The 16,757-nt window shown below is 36.8% G+C and overlaps 1 protein-coding gene across 1 annotated transcript in view; it reads left to right on the forward strand.

Moving 5' to 3' along the window:
• The window catches only part of LOC109825206, a 17,386-nt gene continuing 3,093 nt past the window's right edge, over positions 2,465-16,757 (forward strand). Inside the window, 9 exon segments of the mRNA XM_020391989.1 lie at positions 2,465-2,822; positions 2,915-3,027; positions 7,658-7,846; positions 7,849-7,864; positions 7,982-8,534; positions 8,619-8,870; positions 13,109-13,300; positions 13,411-13,485; positions 13,597-16,059. Of these exon segments, the coding sequence (XP_020247578.1) occupies positions 2,677-2,822; positions 2,915-3,027; positions 7,658-7,846; positions 7,849-7,864; positions 7,982-8,534; positions 8,619-8,870; positions 13,109-13,300; positions 13,411-13,485; positions 13,597-16,059 (3,999 nt within the window). The 5' untranslated portion in view covers positions 2,465-2,676.

Consider the following 16,757-nt stretch of genomic DNA (forward strand, 5'->3'; position numbering starts at 1 on the left):
GCCAGACATAAAGTCAGGGAAGAAAGCAACTCCTCTTCAATACTGAACCGAACCTATCCTATTTTGGATATAACTAACTGTTTGATTTTAGTCATCAACAGTTTGGCACCCACTGTAGGGCTACTTTTCTTTTTTGAGAAAACATACTAGGTTCTAAGCAAGGGTCTGACCAGTTTCGCCCTGTAGAACACCACAACTATGTTACTCGAGGTCAACTCGATGACACTACTCACAAGCTTGCTCAATCCCTTCAGGGGAAACTCGACATCTTTACTAACAAAGTCCTTGACCGGCTTTCATAGCCACAACAAGTTTCATCGGCTCACCCCCCGCATATTGAAGACCGGAGATCAGAGACTCCTCTCCACCCTGGAGCATGGTGAGAGGTCCCACCTCGGACTCCTCACACAGCTGTTGAGCAACCAGGTCGCATTGGACGACCGGACTCGCTCTCCCGTCGGACACTTAGCCAAGGAGAGCCTCGCCAACAACTTTTCCCTCAACAGGAAAGCACTTGTGAGAGTTCTCGTCCTAGCCATCCTAGAAACCACAATGGAGGAGCCTCTAGGGCCCATCATCGCCACCATACGTCTCTAACCCCCTCTACCACCGTAGGGGTCTCCGGTTATGATCGAGTGTATAGGCCGATCGCTGACGCCATTGGGGGAACACCCGCTTCTCTGATGGCATAATGAATTACCCATTTGAGAAGTTCAAAATACCCCGCGTAGGGATATATACAGGCGAAGGAGACCCTTCCGAGCATGTTCAAAACTATTATGATATAATGAGCATACTCCAAGTTTCAAAAGCAATCCTCTGTCGATGTTTCCCGATCACTCTCACAGGGAGTGCTCTCGGAAGGAAATCCATCAGCAGCTTTCGTCAGCTCAGTCAAAAGTTCATCCATCACTTCTTGGCTGATACCAAGCAAACCCCCCCCTCCCCCCCATGCGTTGATTCAGATGAGGCAAGGGCCTGAGGACAGCCTCCGAGCCTATTTCAAAAAATTTCAAGCGAAGAGACTGGAGGTCAATGACCCAGGAAGTGCAGTCGCCATGTCCGCACTCGTTGCAGGCTTGCAGAGCAACGAGTTGGCCGACTCACTTAAGTGCAGTCGCCATGTCCGCACTCGTTGCAGGCTTGCAGAGCAACGAGTTGGCCGACTCACTTGCCAAGAAGCCCGTCGACAACTATGAGCAATTGATGGCCAAAGCACATGGGTACATAGATATGGAGGACGCTCGTGCCTATAAGGCATCAACCAGGAATTAGAATTGCGTTAACTTAAACATAGAACTAGTATTGGTTAAACAACAAATTCAACAAGTCACGGGGGTTAGAGATTTCTAGAATAGTATGTCAGCGTCCCATAGATCGGGAAAAATTCTTTACATGTTTGCATACTAAGAAGTGCTATTGTATCAAATTAAAACAACTTTAGTATATATAAATACCAAGAAAAACAAGTGAAGGTATATAAGTGCAACTGGAGTGAAACTATTATGAATTAAGTGAAATTTAGCCTCCTTTTAGGGGCTGTTCGTTTGGCAAAAAAAACTGGGAAATCAAGAAATAGGAAACCTATTTCCTATTATAATTATTTTGAAGTTGTTTGGTTGGCTTAAAAAAGAAGGAAACTATAGAATAGGTGATGAGATGAGATGAGTTGTCACATTATTATTGGATGATGTGAGTGATTTTTTAAAAAACTTATTTTGAGGTTGTTTGGTTGGTTAAAAAAAATAAGGAAATGAATTGGAGGTATATTATTGAATGATGTTTTGAGGTTGTTTGTGTTTGGTTCGTTTTTAAAAATAAGAAAATAGATGAGATGAGATGAGTTGGAGGTATATTATTGGATGATGTGACACGTATTTAAGAAAATTGATTTCTTGTTTTTTTTTTGAGGAAATGGATAGAAAGGAATGTTTAATGAGATGAGATGAGTTGTCATAATATTATTGGATGATGTGTGTGATTTTTAAAAATAAGATAAAATAAGATGTGATGAGTTGGATGATGTGACACATTTCTTGTGTTTGGTTTATTTTTAAAGGTAAGAAAGGAGATGAAATGAGATGAGTTGGAGGATAAAAATAATATTTTATTGGATGTTGTGGGTGAGTTTTAGGGATGGAAATGGATAAAAATATTATTTTATTGATTTCCTTGTACCGGTTTCCTTTTCTTGGTTTTTAGGAAACCAACCAAACAGCCCCTTAGAGGAAATTACCATTAATTTCTTACAAACCATCATGCTTTGATGATACATACTTCTCAACAATTTAAATCATCACCCAAGAAATCAGTTCACCATTTATTTAAAACAATTCCCAGTTTAATTAATCCGATGCATCAAAAAAATCATAAAAAGAAATTTTAAATGAAAAACTTCTCATGAAATAATATTTTTTTTTTGATAGAAGATTAAATAATTTTATTTGTTCCAGCTGCCTCTAACCGTATTTTTCTCTTCCAGACACCGAGCAAACCCTCTCAACCCTCTCACTCGTTAACAGTCGAGAGCAGAAACTTCGCGATTCTCCCACTCTCAGCAGTTACAAGCCAAACCCACGAACCTTCGATCTCTGAACCCATCAAAAAAAACCCTGAGTTAAATCCTAACCCTAATTTCCCACTCAACGAAGGGAAGACGAAGGAGGAGTAGAGGCCATGGACGATCCAAGGGAGCTCCAGTGTATCGGAAAACTGGAGATCGCGAAACCGAAACCCTTCGGTTTCTTGTGCGGAACTCTCCCAGTTCTCACTGATTCCACCTTTTCTCTGTTTCAATCGGCCCTCCGCCTCTCTCCTCACACGTAACCTCCTCTTTCTCTCGATTTTTTTTTTTGTGAATTGTTTTTGGAATTTTTCGAGATGACATTTTTTTTTGGTTATTGATTGTTTCCAGGATCGGAGCCCCACAGTATCAAATGCTTCCGACCGAGACTGATCTCAATACTCTTCCTCTGTTGTCGAATGGTTCGGAGAAAGTGTTTCCTGCTGCTGCGAAGACCAATGAAGGTATTTTATTTTTTCCCCTTTTTTAGTAGAAATTTTGATGAATTTGGTGATGAGTTTTGTTACAATAGATAGATATCATGGATGACAACAAGTGAAATTGTATTGTATTGTAGGGACAATGTTACAGAATAAAATTCGAAAGGAAAATGGATATTTGAATATCGGTATAGGATGAAAAATAAACGAATGGATTTGCATAGTAAAAAGGGAGAATTTCATGGGAAAGAAACGCTTCAGACAGTATTTTGATATCCTTGTCGTATTATTGTTTAAACACAGATGAAATGTTGATCGAGGTGATTTATATTGAGTCTGCGCTTTGCTTAAAGCTGAGGTGTTTTGTAGTGAGCCAACATTGTGACATTGTCTGTCCAGTTAATTCATTGTAGAAAAGAAAACAACTAATGGGAATACTAAGAGAAACAATTTTCATTTTGAAAATAAATTTGATTGCACATATGGTTTTACCAACACAAGAAAAAAGAAGAGATCTAGATATGGTTTCATTTGTATAGAAAGAAAGGGACAGTAATGTCGACAAGAAATAAAGTCTCGAGAGTACTTTGTAATTGAGGATAATTATGTTCAACTAGTAATGAAGTTAGAGCAGTTGATGCCTGTAATAATAGCTTAAAATAAAAGCATTAAGGGCCAGTTTGCTATTGCTTTTTGTAGGTTGCTTCTGCTTATTTTTTTTCCCTTTCAAGAAGCAGTAAATAATGTGCTTTGTTAGACTGATTTCTTTACGTATTGAAACTGTTGCTGCTTTTGGGTGCTTTTATAAGCAGTTTTGTGATGCTTTTAAAAGTAGCTTTTGCTTTTTATAGTTTTTATACCATACATACCCTTTATTTTTTGACATGACATAATTACTTTATCTATTCAAATATTATCTTGTTTATTTTGATTGTTAAAGTCATGTCTATTTTTTGTCATTTTCACTTTTAATAATTTTAAGCACAACTTTACCAAGCGCCCTACTGCTTTTTGAAGTAGCTTATGATATATAATTACCGAACTTCTATTTTTCAGCAACTTATCTAAGCTGCTTCTATAAACTGTTTATATAACAAACTTATCATAAGCTCCAATAATTCCAAACTGGCCCCAAGTCCTTAGTTCTTTGTTTAGTTGTTGATGAACTTACTAGGTAAAAGTACTCGAGCTTGAGGTGCATGATGTTTGATGATTCTTTTTATGAGGTGCTGAAAGGGTGTTCTCTAAAGTAGGAAGGTGGAGAGAAGGATTAGATTGAAACTTAAATTAGGAGAGCTAAAAAAATATATCGAGCAGCGAGTGCAACTTCAATAGAAGCATGTAGGAGCTAATCTTCTGTCCACATTGATGACGGAAGAGTAAGTATTGCCATTGCTTAGAATCAGTCAACTATCATACAGCAATTAGGTGGATGCTGTTTGATAAAATTGAAACACGATGGTCAATGTAAAGAGTGCTTCTTGAGTATTATTATATTATATTACCATAGGTCATGACTCATGCATGAAGATGAAGTTCTATGAGAATGGTTATGTGGTGAGCATAATTTACTGGTTGGAGTGTTGACTATTGGGCAATAAGTAGCATGTTCAAAAATTATGATTGTAGTGAAATGGGAGATGAACGAGTGAAGGTGTGCTTAAGATAGTTAAATAGAAAGTTATTCGTAGCGATTACAAGTAGCTTCAATTGGCTATAAGATAGGGGAAAACCTGTCAGGCTGCACGTGTAAAAAAATGATCAGTGAGCATGCTACCTAAGAGAGTTGATAGGAGGTACTTGTTTTAGACCTAAAAGTCATTTAATGACAATAAAATTTAGTTGTGCTTGTAATTTTTGGAAGCTTCCAACTCCATAATAATGTTATCTTTTACATCACTTTTGTGCATTATTTCAGCAGCACAAGGTGTGTCATTTTTAGGTTTCCATCTTATCTTTATTCTCTTTCTTTTGTAAAAGCTGAAAACCTGCCCTTAAATCTTTTGCTTATTTATTTTTTGTATCTATGTTGCACCTTAAGGGGAGCTTGTAGTTCCCTAAAAGATACTTTTTCTTAGTGGTGTTCCAATCAATGTTCTTTACCCAAAAATTTGTCTCGGCCAGATATCCTCTCTTTCTTTGATTGCTTATTTTCTTGGTTCACTATTCTTACAATATGGGGGAGCCAACCTTATTTAGTTGATACACTGTCTGAAATGCCACGATTATTCTCTTGATGCTTTAGATCTTTTCTTCAGCAGACTTAAATAATGGATGGTCTCTGAATGATTATTGACAATTTTAAAGAATGTTTATCAACTTCCAATAATGTTCCTTAATCAAACTATGAAATTAGACAGACTGTGCTACTTTTAATTCTTAAAACAAATTTCCTATTTCCATGTATGGCTTAAGGTTTTTCTCTTAGTGGGTATATTCTAGAGGAATCCAAAGTGTATGGTATGAATTTCCATTTGGGACATGCATAATATCTGGAACGCTTATCGAATATCAACGACGGTCTTAATTTTCAAAGTTTCATTAGGGTCTACGCTCTATTTATAAGCAATATTAACTTCTCCTACTGTCCTTTGTTTCTCTGTGCTGCAAGTTTCGGCTTGTGCCGTGGAATTAAAAAAGTCTTAAATGTCCCCTATTGCGTTTCCTTCGACCATTTCTTTTCTGCTACCACTCACTATCTCTAACCTATGAAGCACGGACACGCATAACATGAAGCCGTGTCGTGTCGTGTCGTGTCCGTGTCGGACACACGTGTCCGTGTCGGACACACGTATCCTATGTATTTTTTAGGATTTGCTTCGTGTCGGCGTGTCGGATGGCCGTGTCGGATCCGTGTCCGTGCTACATAGTCTCTAATTGCTGGAGTAAAGGGGTTTACATCTTCTTACTTCTTAGTACTGTGTTTCTTGCACCATTCTCATGCAATATGATGTGAACTCTTCATAGTCAAACCCTTAGGCTGCATTTGGCGAAGGGTTAGTAAAAGGGTAAAAGAGGTTTAACCTTTCACTAACCTTTCAAACACCAATTTATGCCTAAAGGTTTTGATAGCTCGTTTTCAAGGGTTAAGGCAAGTTAACCTGTCGAAATGATAGGTTAACTATTCCGCCTATTAAGACGGTGTTAGGCTTAACCCGTCTTTGTATGGGAGGGTACATGAAGGTGGAAATTGTAATTTTTTAGTACTTTGATATGGCTCTACTTCATTGTTTTAATGTTCATGTAGTTAGAGCTTAGGTAAGTTAATATTTTATAATTTAAGTCACCATGGCCATTCAAGAGTCTGTGTTATTTAATATTTTAGTATAGGCTCATTAATATTTTAGTATTGAAATAGATTTGGATCATCCATGTAAAAAATCATAATACTTTAGTTCATGTCCACACTAGAGTGGAGTGTAATTAAATATTTTATAATATTTGAATTAGAATAATCAATCGACTCATACGTTATTTGGGGCAAATTCTCTACATTCCTGATTATAGAGAATGTCTGCAATTGATTACACTGATTAATAGCATTGGATCATTCAATGAGCCCTGTAGTTAAATTTGTTGTATAATTTACATAATGAATATCATTCATGCAGTCCACTGAGTGAGAAGTTCTAATTGGTTAATTGTAGAAATTCTCTATAATAAAGTAGATAGAGAATGTTATAAAAAAGAGAACGTAGAGGATCTCTCTCTCTTTCTCTCTATTTGTTTATTTACAGATAATGAGTGTTCGTAATAACTAACTTATTAATACTTACATTTTGTATAGGGAGTCAAAATATATTTTTGATCAACCATCAGTCATTTTTTCTACTTTTGATAAAGTTAAAATTGGTATTTTTAAAAAAATCAGGAGGATAAATCTTCTTAACCCTTCATTAATTACTAAACACAAAAAAGTTAATTTCCTTCATCGAAACTATCTAATCCGAATGGAGTTTAATAAAATTTAACCCCTCATGATGGGTTAACTAATTTAATCCTTTTACTTAGCCTTTCTTCCTTAACCTCTTGCCAAACAACGCCTTACGAATTAAATCTTACATCTTACAGGAAAAACCTTCAGGACACGGTTTTTCCCAGCATGTTAGGGTTTTTTTAAATCCAATAGTCTTAGTTGAGAATAGGTACATATTCACTCTAACAGCATGTAACATGTTGGGGTTTAACAGTTGAAGGTCTCATGTAAGATTTTAGACTCGACAGGGAACTCCAACCCAAACGAGCAGCAGATTGTGTTTGCGCTGGGCAGATTAAACCCACCATCTGTTTTGTGGGTTGAGAAAAGAGGCTCTAAATGGTTATAGTTCAGTTTTAGGATTATAGATGTTTCTTTGACTCTTATTTTATTTCTTTTAGGCTTCTCAATAAGCTAATATACTTCTGCAATAAGTCAGATTAGTGACCATGAAGATAAGTGCTAAGAGGCGGATATTTAGCTGTATATTCCTCTAATGCTAAGCTGAATGAGAAAACTCGTGTACTCTCATAACATGTAAATGCTCTTACAGCCTCAAGTGCTCAGTATAAATATCATTGTAGTTGCTTGGATTTATTTTGGAATGATTGGTTTCTGGTATGTTCATTTACCTTATATCTATTTGATGTACCTATTGATGGAATATTTGTCTTTCAGAGTTACATTGGGAAAGTGGTCCAGTCAGTCAAAACTTATCACGAAAATGTGAGGCACTTGCTGTATCCGGTTTAACAGAATATGGGGATGAAATAGATGTTGTTGCCCCTACTGACATTTTGAAGCAGATATTCAAAATTCCTTACTCAAAGGCTCAGGTGTCTATTGCGGTTCAGCGATTGGGAAATACCTGATCCTGAATACAGGGTATGTTATTTAGCTATTCTGCAATATTACTATGTAGATCTCTTAGCTAGCACTTGATTTGCAAGCTGCAAGTGTGCTTTGTGGAATCTCACTTGAAACGTCTTTTGCCAAATTTAGACCTGACGTCGAAGAAGGAGAAAAGATATTTAGGAGACAGAGTAACCAATCTAAAGGTTCAGATCCTTCGATTTTCTTGAACTTCGCGATGCATTCAGTAAGAGCGGAGGCTTGTGATTGCCCACCAACTCACCAGCCACCACCAGAGAAGACAAGTTCAACTATCTTACCAGGCTGCTTCATAAATCGAGAGGATTCTTTTGTATCCTCCACAGGCTCAGATTCTACCGAGTCTAAATTTCTGGATAAAAATATCAGTGGGAGCCGAAAATCTGGACAAGCAAGTCATGACAATTATTACTGGGGTACTAAACAGAACAAGCATAAGTGTAAAAGGCCAAGTTCTGTCAAAAGAACTTCTCAAGTTGGTGAAAAACCCAGAGGCCCAGTGCAAGATTCTGATAAGTTTAGGAGAGCTGGTAATGATAGTTTCCTGAGGGTAATGTTCTGGCAGTTCCACAATTTTCGAATGCTTCTAGGCAGTGATATGCTTATATTTAGCAATGAGAAATATGTAGCCGTAAGCCTACACCTATGGGATGTTGCTAGGCAGGTAATTTGCAAACTGCGGACTGTTTTGACATTGCTTCTTTTTGGTAATATTAATGTTCTCTGTTCCTCTGATTCAATTTGACAGGTCACTCCACTGACCTGGCTTGAAGCCTGGCTTGATAATGTGATGGCGAGTGTGCCGGAATTGGCTATCTGCTATCATGATAATGGTGTCGTTCAAGGCTATGAGCTTCTAAAAACAGATGACATATTCCTACTGAAGGGTATATCAGATGATGGTACTCCCGGATTTCATCCGCAAGTGGTCCAGCAAAATGGGTTATCAGTATTGAAGTTTCTCCAGGATAACTGTAAACAAGATCCTGGTGCCTATTGGGTATGAATCACCTAATTGCAATATTTTCTCCTTTTTTGTAGTTCATATGCTACTATTGTACATATTAATTGCTCTACAATTATCATTTGTTAAATTTTTTTTACTTGTACTGTATTCTGTCTCGTATATTCAATATGTTTGACGGGTTCTTATTAAATTCTAGTTTCTAGTGGGTATGAGTTTCAGAGTTTTCTTTCTTTTATATGCCAAATGCCAATCAATTATGTAGATATTTGTGTGATAAATTCATCTAATTTGTGAATCATTTATTGTTTTCTGCTTAAAGTATTGTTTTTGACTTGGAGTTTGCGGCACCAAACTAGATTGGTTACAACGACATGTCGGACATGTCGGCCAACATGTCCGATTTAGGGGTCAACCGACACGATATTGAGTTTTTCAATGCGTATTGCATTTTTAGGGTTTATGTCGGATATATCGGGGGCTATGTCGGATATGTCAGGCGAATATGTCGGCTGATACGTCGGCTGATTTTTTAGTCTAAAAACTTGGTTGATTTTTTTATTTTTTTGGTTATGTTTGTCTAATCAGGTTTGAGTTTAAATTCTTGATTGTTTTAATATTACTACCAAAGACAAAAACCGATAAGTTACGGAAAATGGAAAAAAAGACCAAAGTAATATACGTCGCTCATCTTCTCTCTCTCCTTCCACATCTCATCGGTCTCTTCTCCGAGCTATTCCTTCGACATCAATATCAGGCGATCTTCTCTCTTCTTAACCGCTAATATCAGATTTCTCACCTCTTTCCTTCAACATCAACTCTAAACATCATAAGTTATTTGCTCTTTTATATGTTTAGACAATAGACAATAGACAATAGACAATATTTATATTACACATATGCACACCATCCGATATGGCAATCCGATATTTTTTTATCTCCCGATAAATCCCCAATTTTCGCTATTCAACATGAATTTTAGCTATCCGACATGAACCTGACATTCGACATTTAAAACTTTGGTTTACAAGTACTTCCCCATAGGCTCCTACTTGATATGAATCATTGAAGTTCTTAATTATTATGATCGAATTTTCATGAATTACTATCATCTTCCATTTGCAATTATCTCTGTTTGCTATACACACACACTACATTTATCACATTCTTGAATCTTTATTCTATGTGGTCTCCCCCCTCCCCCTTTTTGTCTCTTTGTTACTATGTGTGTATCTTGCGTTTAAACGGAGGCTATAGCCTAGACCAAGTATTTGTAAATTCGTAATTTTGTTGGATGTTCTTGTGTACGATTATATTGACATTCCACAGACAAGATTATGCGCCCCTGTTCATGAATACTAACATGTTGGCTATTCCCTACAGGTGAGACAATTATCTAACTTTATGTAAGTAATTTCTATGAAAATTTAGGCAATATTTTGCAACTGTTACAGATGGGATGAATCATTGTTTGGAGAGAAGCTGTTGATATATACTTTTTTGAAATGTAAGAAATGTTTAGGTAAACATTAGTAGTACTTCATTCCAATGTTTTAAATATTGGCCGATAAACTGATAATATCAGCGATTTATCGGTTTAGGGCCTTTCACTATGATCAGTTCAATTCTAAATCGGTTATCGTTTTTTGGATGTTTATCGCCGATAATGCGGGGATAAAGTGAGTTATCGGCTGATATTGTCGGCTCAAAAATCGGAATTATCAGCCTTTTGAGTTTTGATTTTGGGCAACATGCACCTATTCAATGCACTTTAAACCCGACCCGACACCAAGTTTCTACCATTGGTTAATGATCCTAAACATAATTATATACTTGGTATATTTATATTTCATTAAGTATGGTTAAATTACATTTTAGAATATTATATTATATACATCATTGTAATGTCACACCGATAAATACTAAGGTATTAAATATCGGATATTAGGGAAATATCGGATGGTCAAAATTCATATTGGGTTGCAGATATCAGGAAAATATTGGGGATATGTGGTAAATATTAGAAGGCAATAACGGATATTTGCATGTATAGTATAATGCACTAAAATGTAATCTCAACATACTTAATAAAATTTAAGAATATAAAATTAAATAGTATATGTTTAGGATCACTAATCAACCTTGTAAAACAAAAAAAAGTACAAATTAATGTTACAACATGTTGTCTGAATTTTTTAGACCAAAATGACATTTTCATATAATGAAAAAGTCATGACATGTCCAAAAATTGCCAACACGGTATATTGTATTATAACAAGTGATATAAAATGATATACTGGTCAACATATTGACTGACATGTCCACTATATCGGGGATATATCGCCCAAAATAGCCAAAAGGAGCTAAAGGATATTCGGAGACCATATCAGTTGCGGCCAGCCCTGTAGAAGGATATACTAGGGATATCTCAGGCCTTATCGGGGATATTTAAAACAATAATAAATACTACTTATTCTCGATATATCCCCAATATTCACTATCCGATATGGATTTTGACCGTCCGATAAATCCCCGATAACCGATTTTTAAAACCTTGCTTCATTCATAATGAATATGAATGTTCTTAGCCTCATGTTCCATTCTCAAGCTTAGAGCTGAAAATGATGAACTTTAACACATTCATGTTGCATTAATAATGATTAATATTTTTCCCGTTGGTAACTGAGTCTTTGCATAGAATAGATGTTAGTAATTTTTTTCATGCAAATCCACGTTCTTTGGATTTCCTTTTTCCCCCTTCTTGGTTCTGTTTAAGGATCTGGTTTTCCTTTGTTATCAATGTTAGTGTCTGAAAATATAAACTGCAACCCTCACAACAACTACTTCCTTGTGGTATCAGAGTGACCTATGTTCATTTCCCATCGATCACACATTGAAAGTAGACTTTAAAACTATCGGTAAGCAAGTTTAGGTTCCGTCCATGAAAAAGGCGTGCAACCATGGGATCATGTTAGAGTACAAAATTATAATCCTCAACTCTCTCCACAATTTTGGTGCTAGTAAAAGAGATTTTTAAGTTGGTATCAAAACGAGTTATTGCCAAAATTAATGAGGTGCAGCAAGGGTTGAGCCTTGATGGCTATAATTTTATACTCTTAACATGCTCCTACAGGTTTAATTTATTTTCATAGGCTAAAACATGTGTTGTTTAATGCAGTGATATCTTTTTTTTATTTGCTTTAAATGAGCATCGGGTAGAATTTGAACCAAGCTTATACATCTTCTTGTGTATATAAATATAAGTGACACTTAATGATACTCTACAAAGAAGAAAACTAAACTTCCATTCTCACCTGTCACAATGTGTGGTTGGCCACCATTAGCGGTGTGCAATATACGATTGAGTTGTCAACCCAACCGAACCGACCAAAGTTTGGTGGTTTTGTTCGGTTTTAAAAGCAATTCCTTTCCCTTCGGTAGTTCGGTTGTTAAATTGATGTTCGGTTTAGGACTGAACCAATCACACCCTGCTATTTTAGTTATCAAATAATAAATTTAAACTTTAATTGAATCCAAATCTAGTACTAGTTCTACCAGATTATCATGCCTACCATGTCCAACAAACTTGTTATAAATAAAAGCTAGAACTACAACCCAGATTCCCCACAACTGGGTGAGATGTCATTATGGGACTTTATCATCCTGTAAGTAAATAAATTAAGGTCACTATTTTACAACCATTCAACATGTTGTTTCTTTAATTTTAGCCTGTGCTGTTTTAGTTGATCCACGCATCAATATATTAAAAAAAAGCTTTATAGGAAGTTATTTACATTGTGCAGTAAAAGGCAATTGTTTTGAAAGTTGTGGAAAACAAAAAGATGTGCAGTAAAAGGCAATTGTTTTGAAAGTTGTGGAAAACAAAAAGACTTTAAGCATTTTTTAAATATTCATTTCGGACAAGGTGGGCGCAGTTTAGACAATAAAAATTGGAACCTCCCTGTTTTCATGAGTATTTGAGGTCTTTGAGAAACTGGGAAGCAATGCAATTCAAGTTATTAGTGCAAGTTAGTTTGTGATGATTTGTGCTGGATTTGTTGTCTTTTCATTTTTCAGTCAGAATCCTTCACCATGTCTGCTAGTTGATAAATTTGTTGAATGGTTTAGGTCTTTTTGTGTATGCAAGTACAGCTTCTAGTGGTTGATGAAATGATTTCTTGATTTTATGTTACCCTATCTTGTTTCTTTAACAACCATAAATAGTTTCAACATGGCTGGAGGATGATGTGTATTCTCTTCTGGGTTGTATACAGCTCTATAAAAGTGCAGGAGAGGATGTGATACAATTATTTGATCTCTCTGTCATGCCAAAGAACCATACCGATGATGATAACGATACAAGTCTTAGCTCTTTGCCGTCCCTAATCGATAAAGGAAGAAAGGAGTCTTTGTTTTCTCTTGGGACACTTCTTTACCGTGTTGCTCATAGGCTTTCACTTTCCAAGGTATTGAACGTAGAAAGATGTACATCTTGATGTCTGTGCATTATACTAGTTGATAGCTAAATAAATCTTCTATTTGGAATTTTACATTTTGATTACCATGACTGCTGCAGGTATCTGATAATAGCACAAAATGTGCTAATTTTTTCAGAAAATGTTTGGATTTCCTTCACGAGCAGGATCACTTAGTAAGTTCCCTATCTTTCCTATCATTTACAACTTGCTTTTCAGAGCTTGTCCCTCAAATCTGTATTCCTTAAAAAGATTAAGATTATAATGGAATTTTTATTCTTCTCTAGGTGGTTCGTGCATATGCTCATGAACAATTTGCCAGACTTATATTGAAATGCTATGAAGAACTTGAATTAACATCTGAATCTTTTCTTCTGGAATCAGAGGTGACTGTTACTGATTTGGAAGATGGATCTTCAGAGTTTTCTCTTGAGATGTTTGGATCAACAGTTCAAGATATTGTACCATCTCAAGCTGTTGAGGATACACCTTCAATTAAGGACAGGTCAATTCTTCAGAGTTCAGGACCAAACTCTTCAGCATCAACAATGGAAACTGACCAACAAACCGATGCCGTATTTTCAGCAACTGAAGTGGCAGGCCTTATGGATGACCCAGCCAGTTCTGTAAAACATGACAGCTTGGATATGTACAAAATTTCCTCAGCTTCACCTAATTTGACGAGAGCAGTTGCTGATCCAATTTCCTCTAAGTTTGCTGCAATACACCATGTGTCACAAGCTATTAAGTCTCTTAGATGGAAACGCCAACTCCAAAACACTCAAGGAGATCTGGTTGACCGTGGCAATAAAAGTCGTGACAGATCTAATTTATCTGTTTGTGGATGCGGTGATGCTAACTGTATTGAAGTTTGTGATATTCGAGAATGGCTTCCCAAATCAAAAATGGATCAGAAGATGTGGAATCTCGTCCTTTTGCTAGGTGAATCATACTTGGCTCTCGGTGAAGCTTACAAAGACGATGGACAACTGCATCAAGCTCTAAAGGTTGTCAAATTAGCATGTTTAGTTTATGGTTCAATGCCCCAGCATCTTGAAGACACACAGTTTATCTCATCAATGGTCAACACCTCGTCAAATCTGCTAAAGGCCAAAAACCAGAAGGAGAAAACAGATTGGGTAATAGATTTTGCAGAACCCTTGGAAGCTTATTCTACCGATCAGTTCTCTACTACCTACTTATTCTGGGCTAAGGCATGGTCACTTGTTGGAGATGTATATGTCGAGTGCCATCTGTCTAGAAATAAGGGAAACCAATTACAAGATCAAAGAAAAACATCAGGCAGTGAGCTGCGCATGTCAAATGAAGTGGTGAGAGAGGTCGCACGTCTTAGAAAGAAGTTGGGGCAATACGAACAAAATTGTAGCTCTTGCTCTCTGATAAACTGTAGCTGTCAGAGTGATAGGGCAAGTAGTGGTAACAGTGCAAGCAGTAGCAGTAGAGACTCACCTTCTTATAGTAGGAAACAGAACAGAAAATCAAGTAAAAGGAATTCGTTGCATTCTCCTGTTGGAAAAACATGTGACGGTAATAGTTCACACAAAATAGTACGTGAGGATAGGCAAAATATTGAAAATTTACAGGACATGCGTGATGGTGATACATATGCTACTCCAGTAAAAGAATGTGAGCTTCGAGAAAGTTCTGCAACTGCTGATGCTGTAGGCCATCAAGATTTTAAGAGAACTCAAACATCGGCTTTGATTGATGAATCTAACTCTGAATCAGGTAGTAAAGTTGCATCAGGGTTAAAATGTGGAGGTATTTTTACATTCCTTGAAAGTCCTAAATTAGTCGGGGTGGAGAATAATCTTTCGGCTGCGACAGTGTGTTATAGCGAAGCTAGGAAAGCAATTAGTGAGTTCCCTACTGGAGCTGCCGAATTGCATTCTATTTTGAAAAAAATGGGATGGGTGTGCAATGAGCTAGGCCGCCATAGGCTGGAGAATAGAGACTTGGGTGGTGCTGAAATTGCCTTCGCAGATGCTATAAAGGCATTTAAAGAAGTTTCCGATCATACAAATATAATACTGATTAACTGTAATCTAGGTCATGGCAGAAGAGCATTAGCTGAAGAACTGGTAAGTAAGATAGATGAGCTTAAAAGGCATGATGTCCTTCCAGCTGCATATAAGCAAGATATGAAGACTGCAAAATTGGAATACTTTGAATCTCTACGGTATTATGAGGCTGCAAAAATAGAACTATCTTCTGCTAATGACGTTCCTGATTATTTGTCACTGCACAATGAAGTACACACACAGTTCGCTAACACATACCTTAGGCTTGGAATGCTTCTCGCAAGAGAAGCAAGTTCAGATGATAGTATTGATCTTGGGCATTCTGATGAATTATATAAAAGAGGCAAAAATATGGAAAGACGAAAGAAAGTGATGTCAGCCAGTGATGCTTTTAGGGAGGCTTTGGCGACATATGAATCTTTGGGTAACCTGCGTAAACAAGAGGTGGCCTTTGCTCATTACCATCTTGCTTGCTACCATAGAGACGCCTGTTTGAAGTTTTTGGATTTGGATCGAAAACAAGTGACACTTTCTAATTATGAAACTGAACGTCAAAAGGCTAAGTGGTATGCTTCTTTAGCAGACAAGCATTGGCAGAGGTCCATAGATTTCTATGGTCCAAAGACGCATCATGTTATGTATCTTACTATTCTCATGGAGCAGTCATCTCTTTCATGGAATCTGTCGAGGTCACTGCATTCAAACATGGTATGCTCTCTAAATCTCTTTATGGTTGGTATGCTTGCATGTGAAGTGCATAGTGTTTTGGATTCTGCAAATTCTTTGTTGTAGTTCTATTTTTGGGTAGATAAGTGCAGGCATTACTATCTCATGAAAATCTGGGAAATGTTTGTTTTAATTTTTTATAACTCCATGTATAGTTACGGAAACAAAGTCTCTTAAAGAATATGCTTTTATTTGGATGTTCAACTCGAGCTCTAGCTGAAGGCTAGACCAGGCCCAACTGGAGCTTCTCTACACCCTCTCCATGTATCTGGCCCGTCATAGCCATCTATGTCTGACATGAACTGTACACGTGGAACTTGGGCCAAGCTCAGGCTGCAGGTTGTCTGATATAGTTTGGATTGATCGGTGTTTTTGGTTGATTGCTTGGTTCAGGAATAAAGAAACTTCTTAGGGGCTTCGGTGACAGGTTTTCAATGAATCATGTTGAAAAGATCATGGAATGATGGAAGAAAAATAATTATAAGAAGAAGAGGCAGACAAGAACAAATTACAATAAGAATAATAATAAATAAGGGGAAAAAATTAATATTTAACGGAAATGGTTTACAGCCAAAGAATGATTTTTTTTTTTTTTTTTTTGAGGAGGGAGTTGGAAACCGAATCAGGATTTCAAGTTTTTTACAGCTGGGCTGAGTTGATGATAGTATCAGTGTTAGAGT

Source organism: Asparagus officinalis, chromosome 10, assembly GCF_001876935.1.
Source record: "Asparagus officinalis chromosome 10, Aspof.V1, whole genome shotgun sequence".
Classification (NCBI taxonomy): domain Eukaryota; kingdom Viridiplantae; phylum Streptophyta; class Magnoliopsida; order Asparagales; family Asparagaceae; genus Asparagus; species Asparagus officinalis.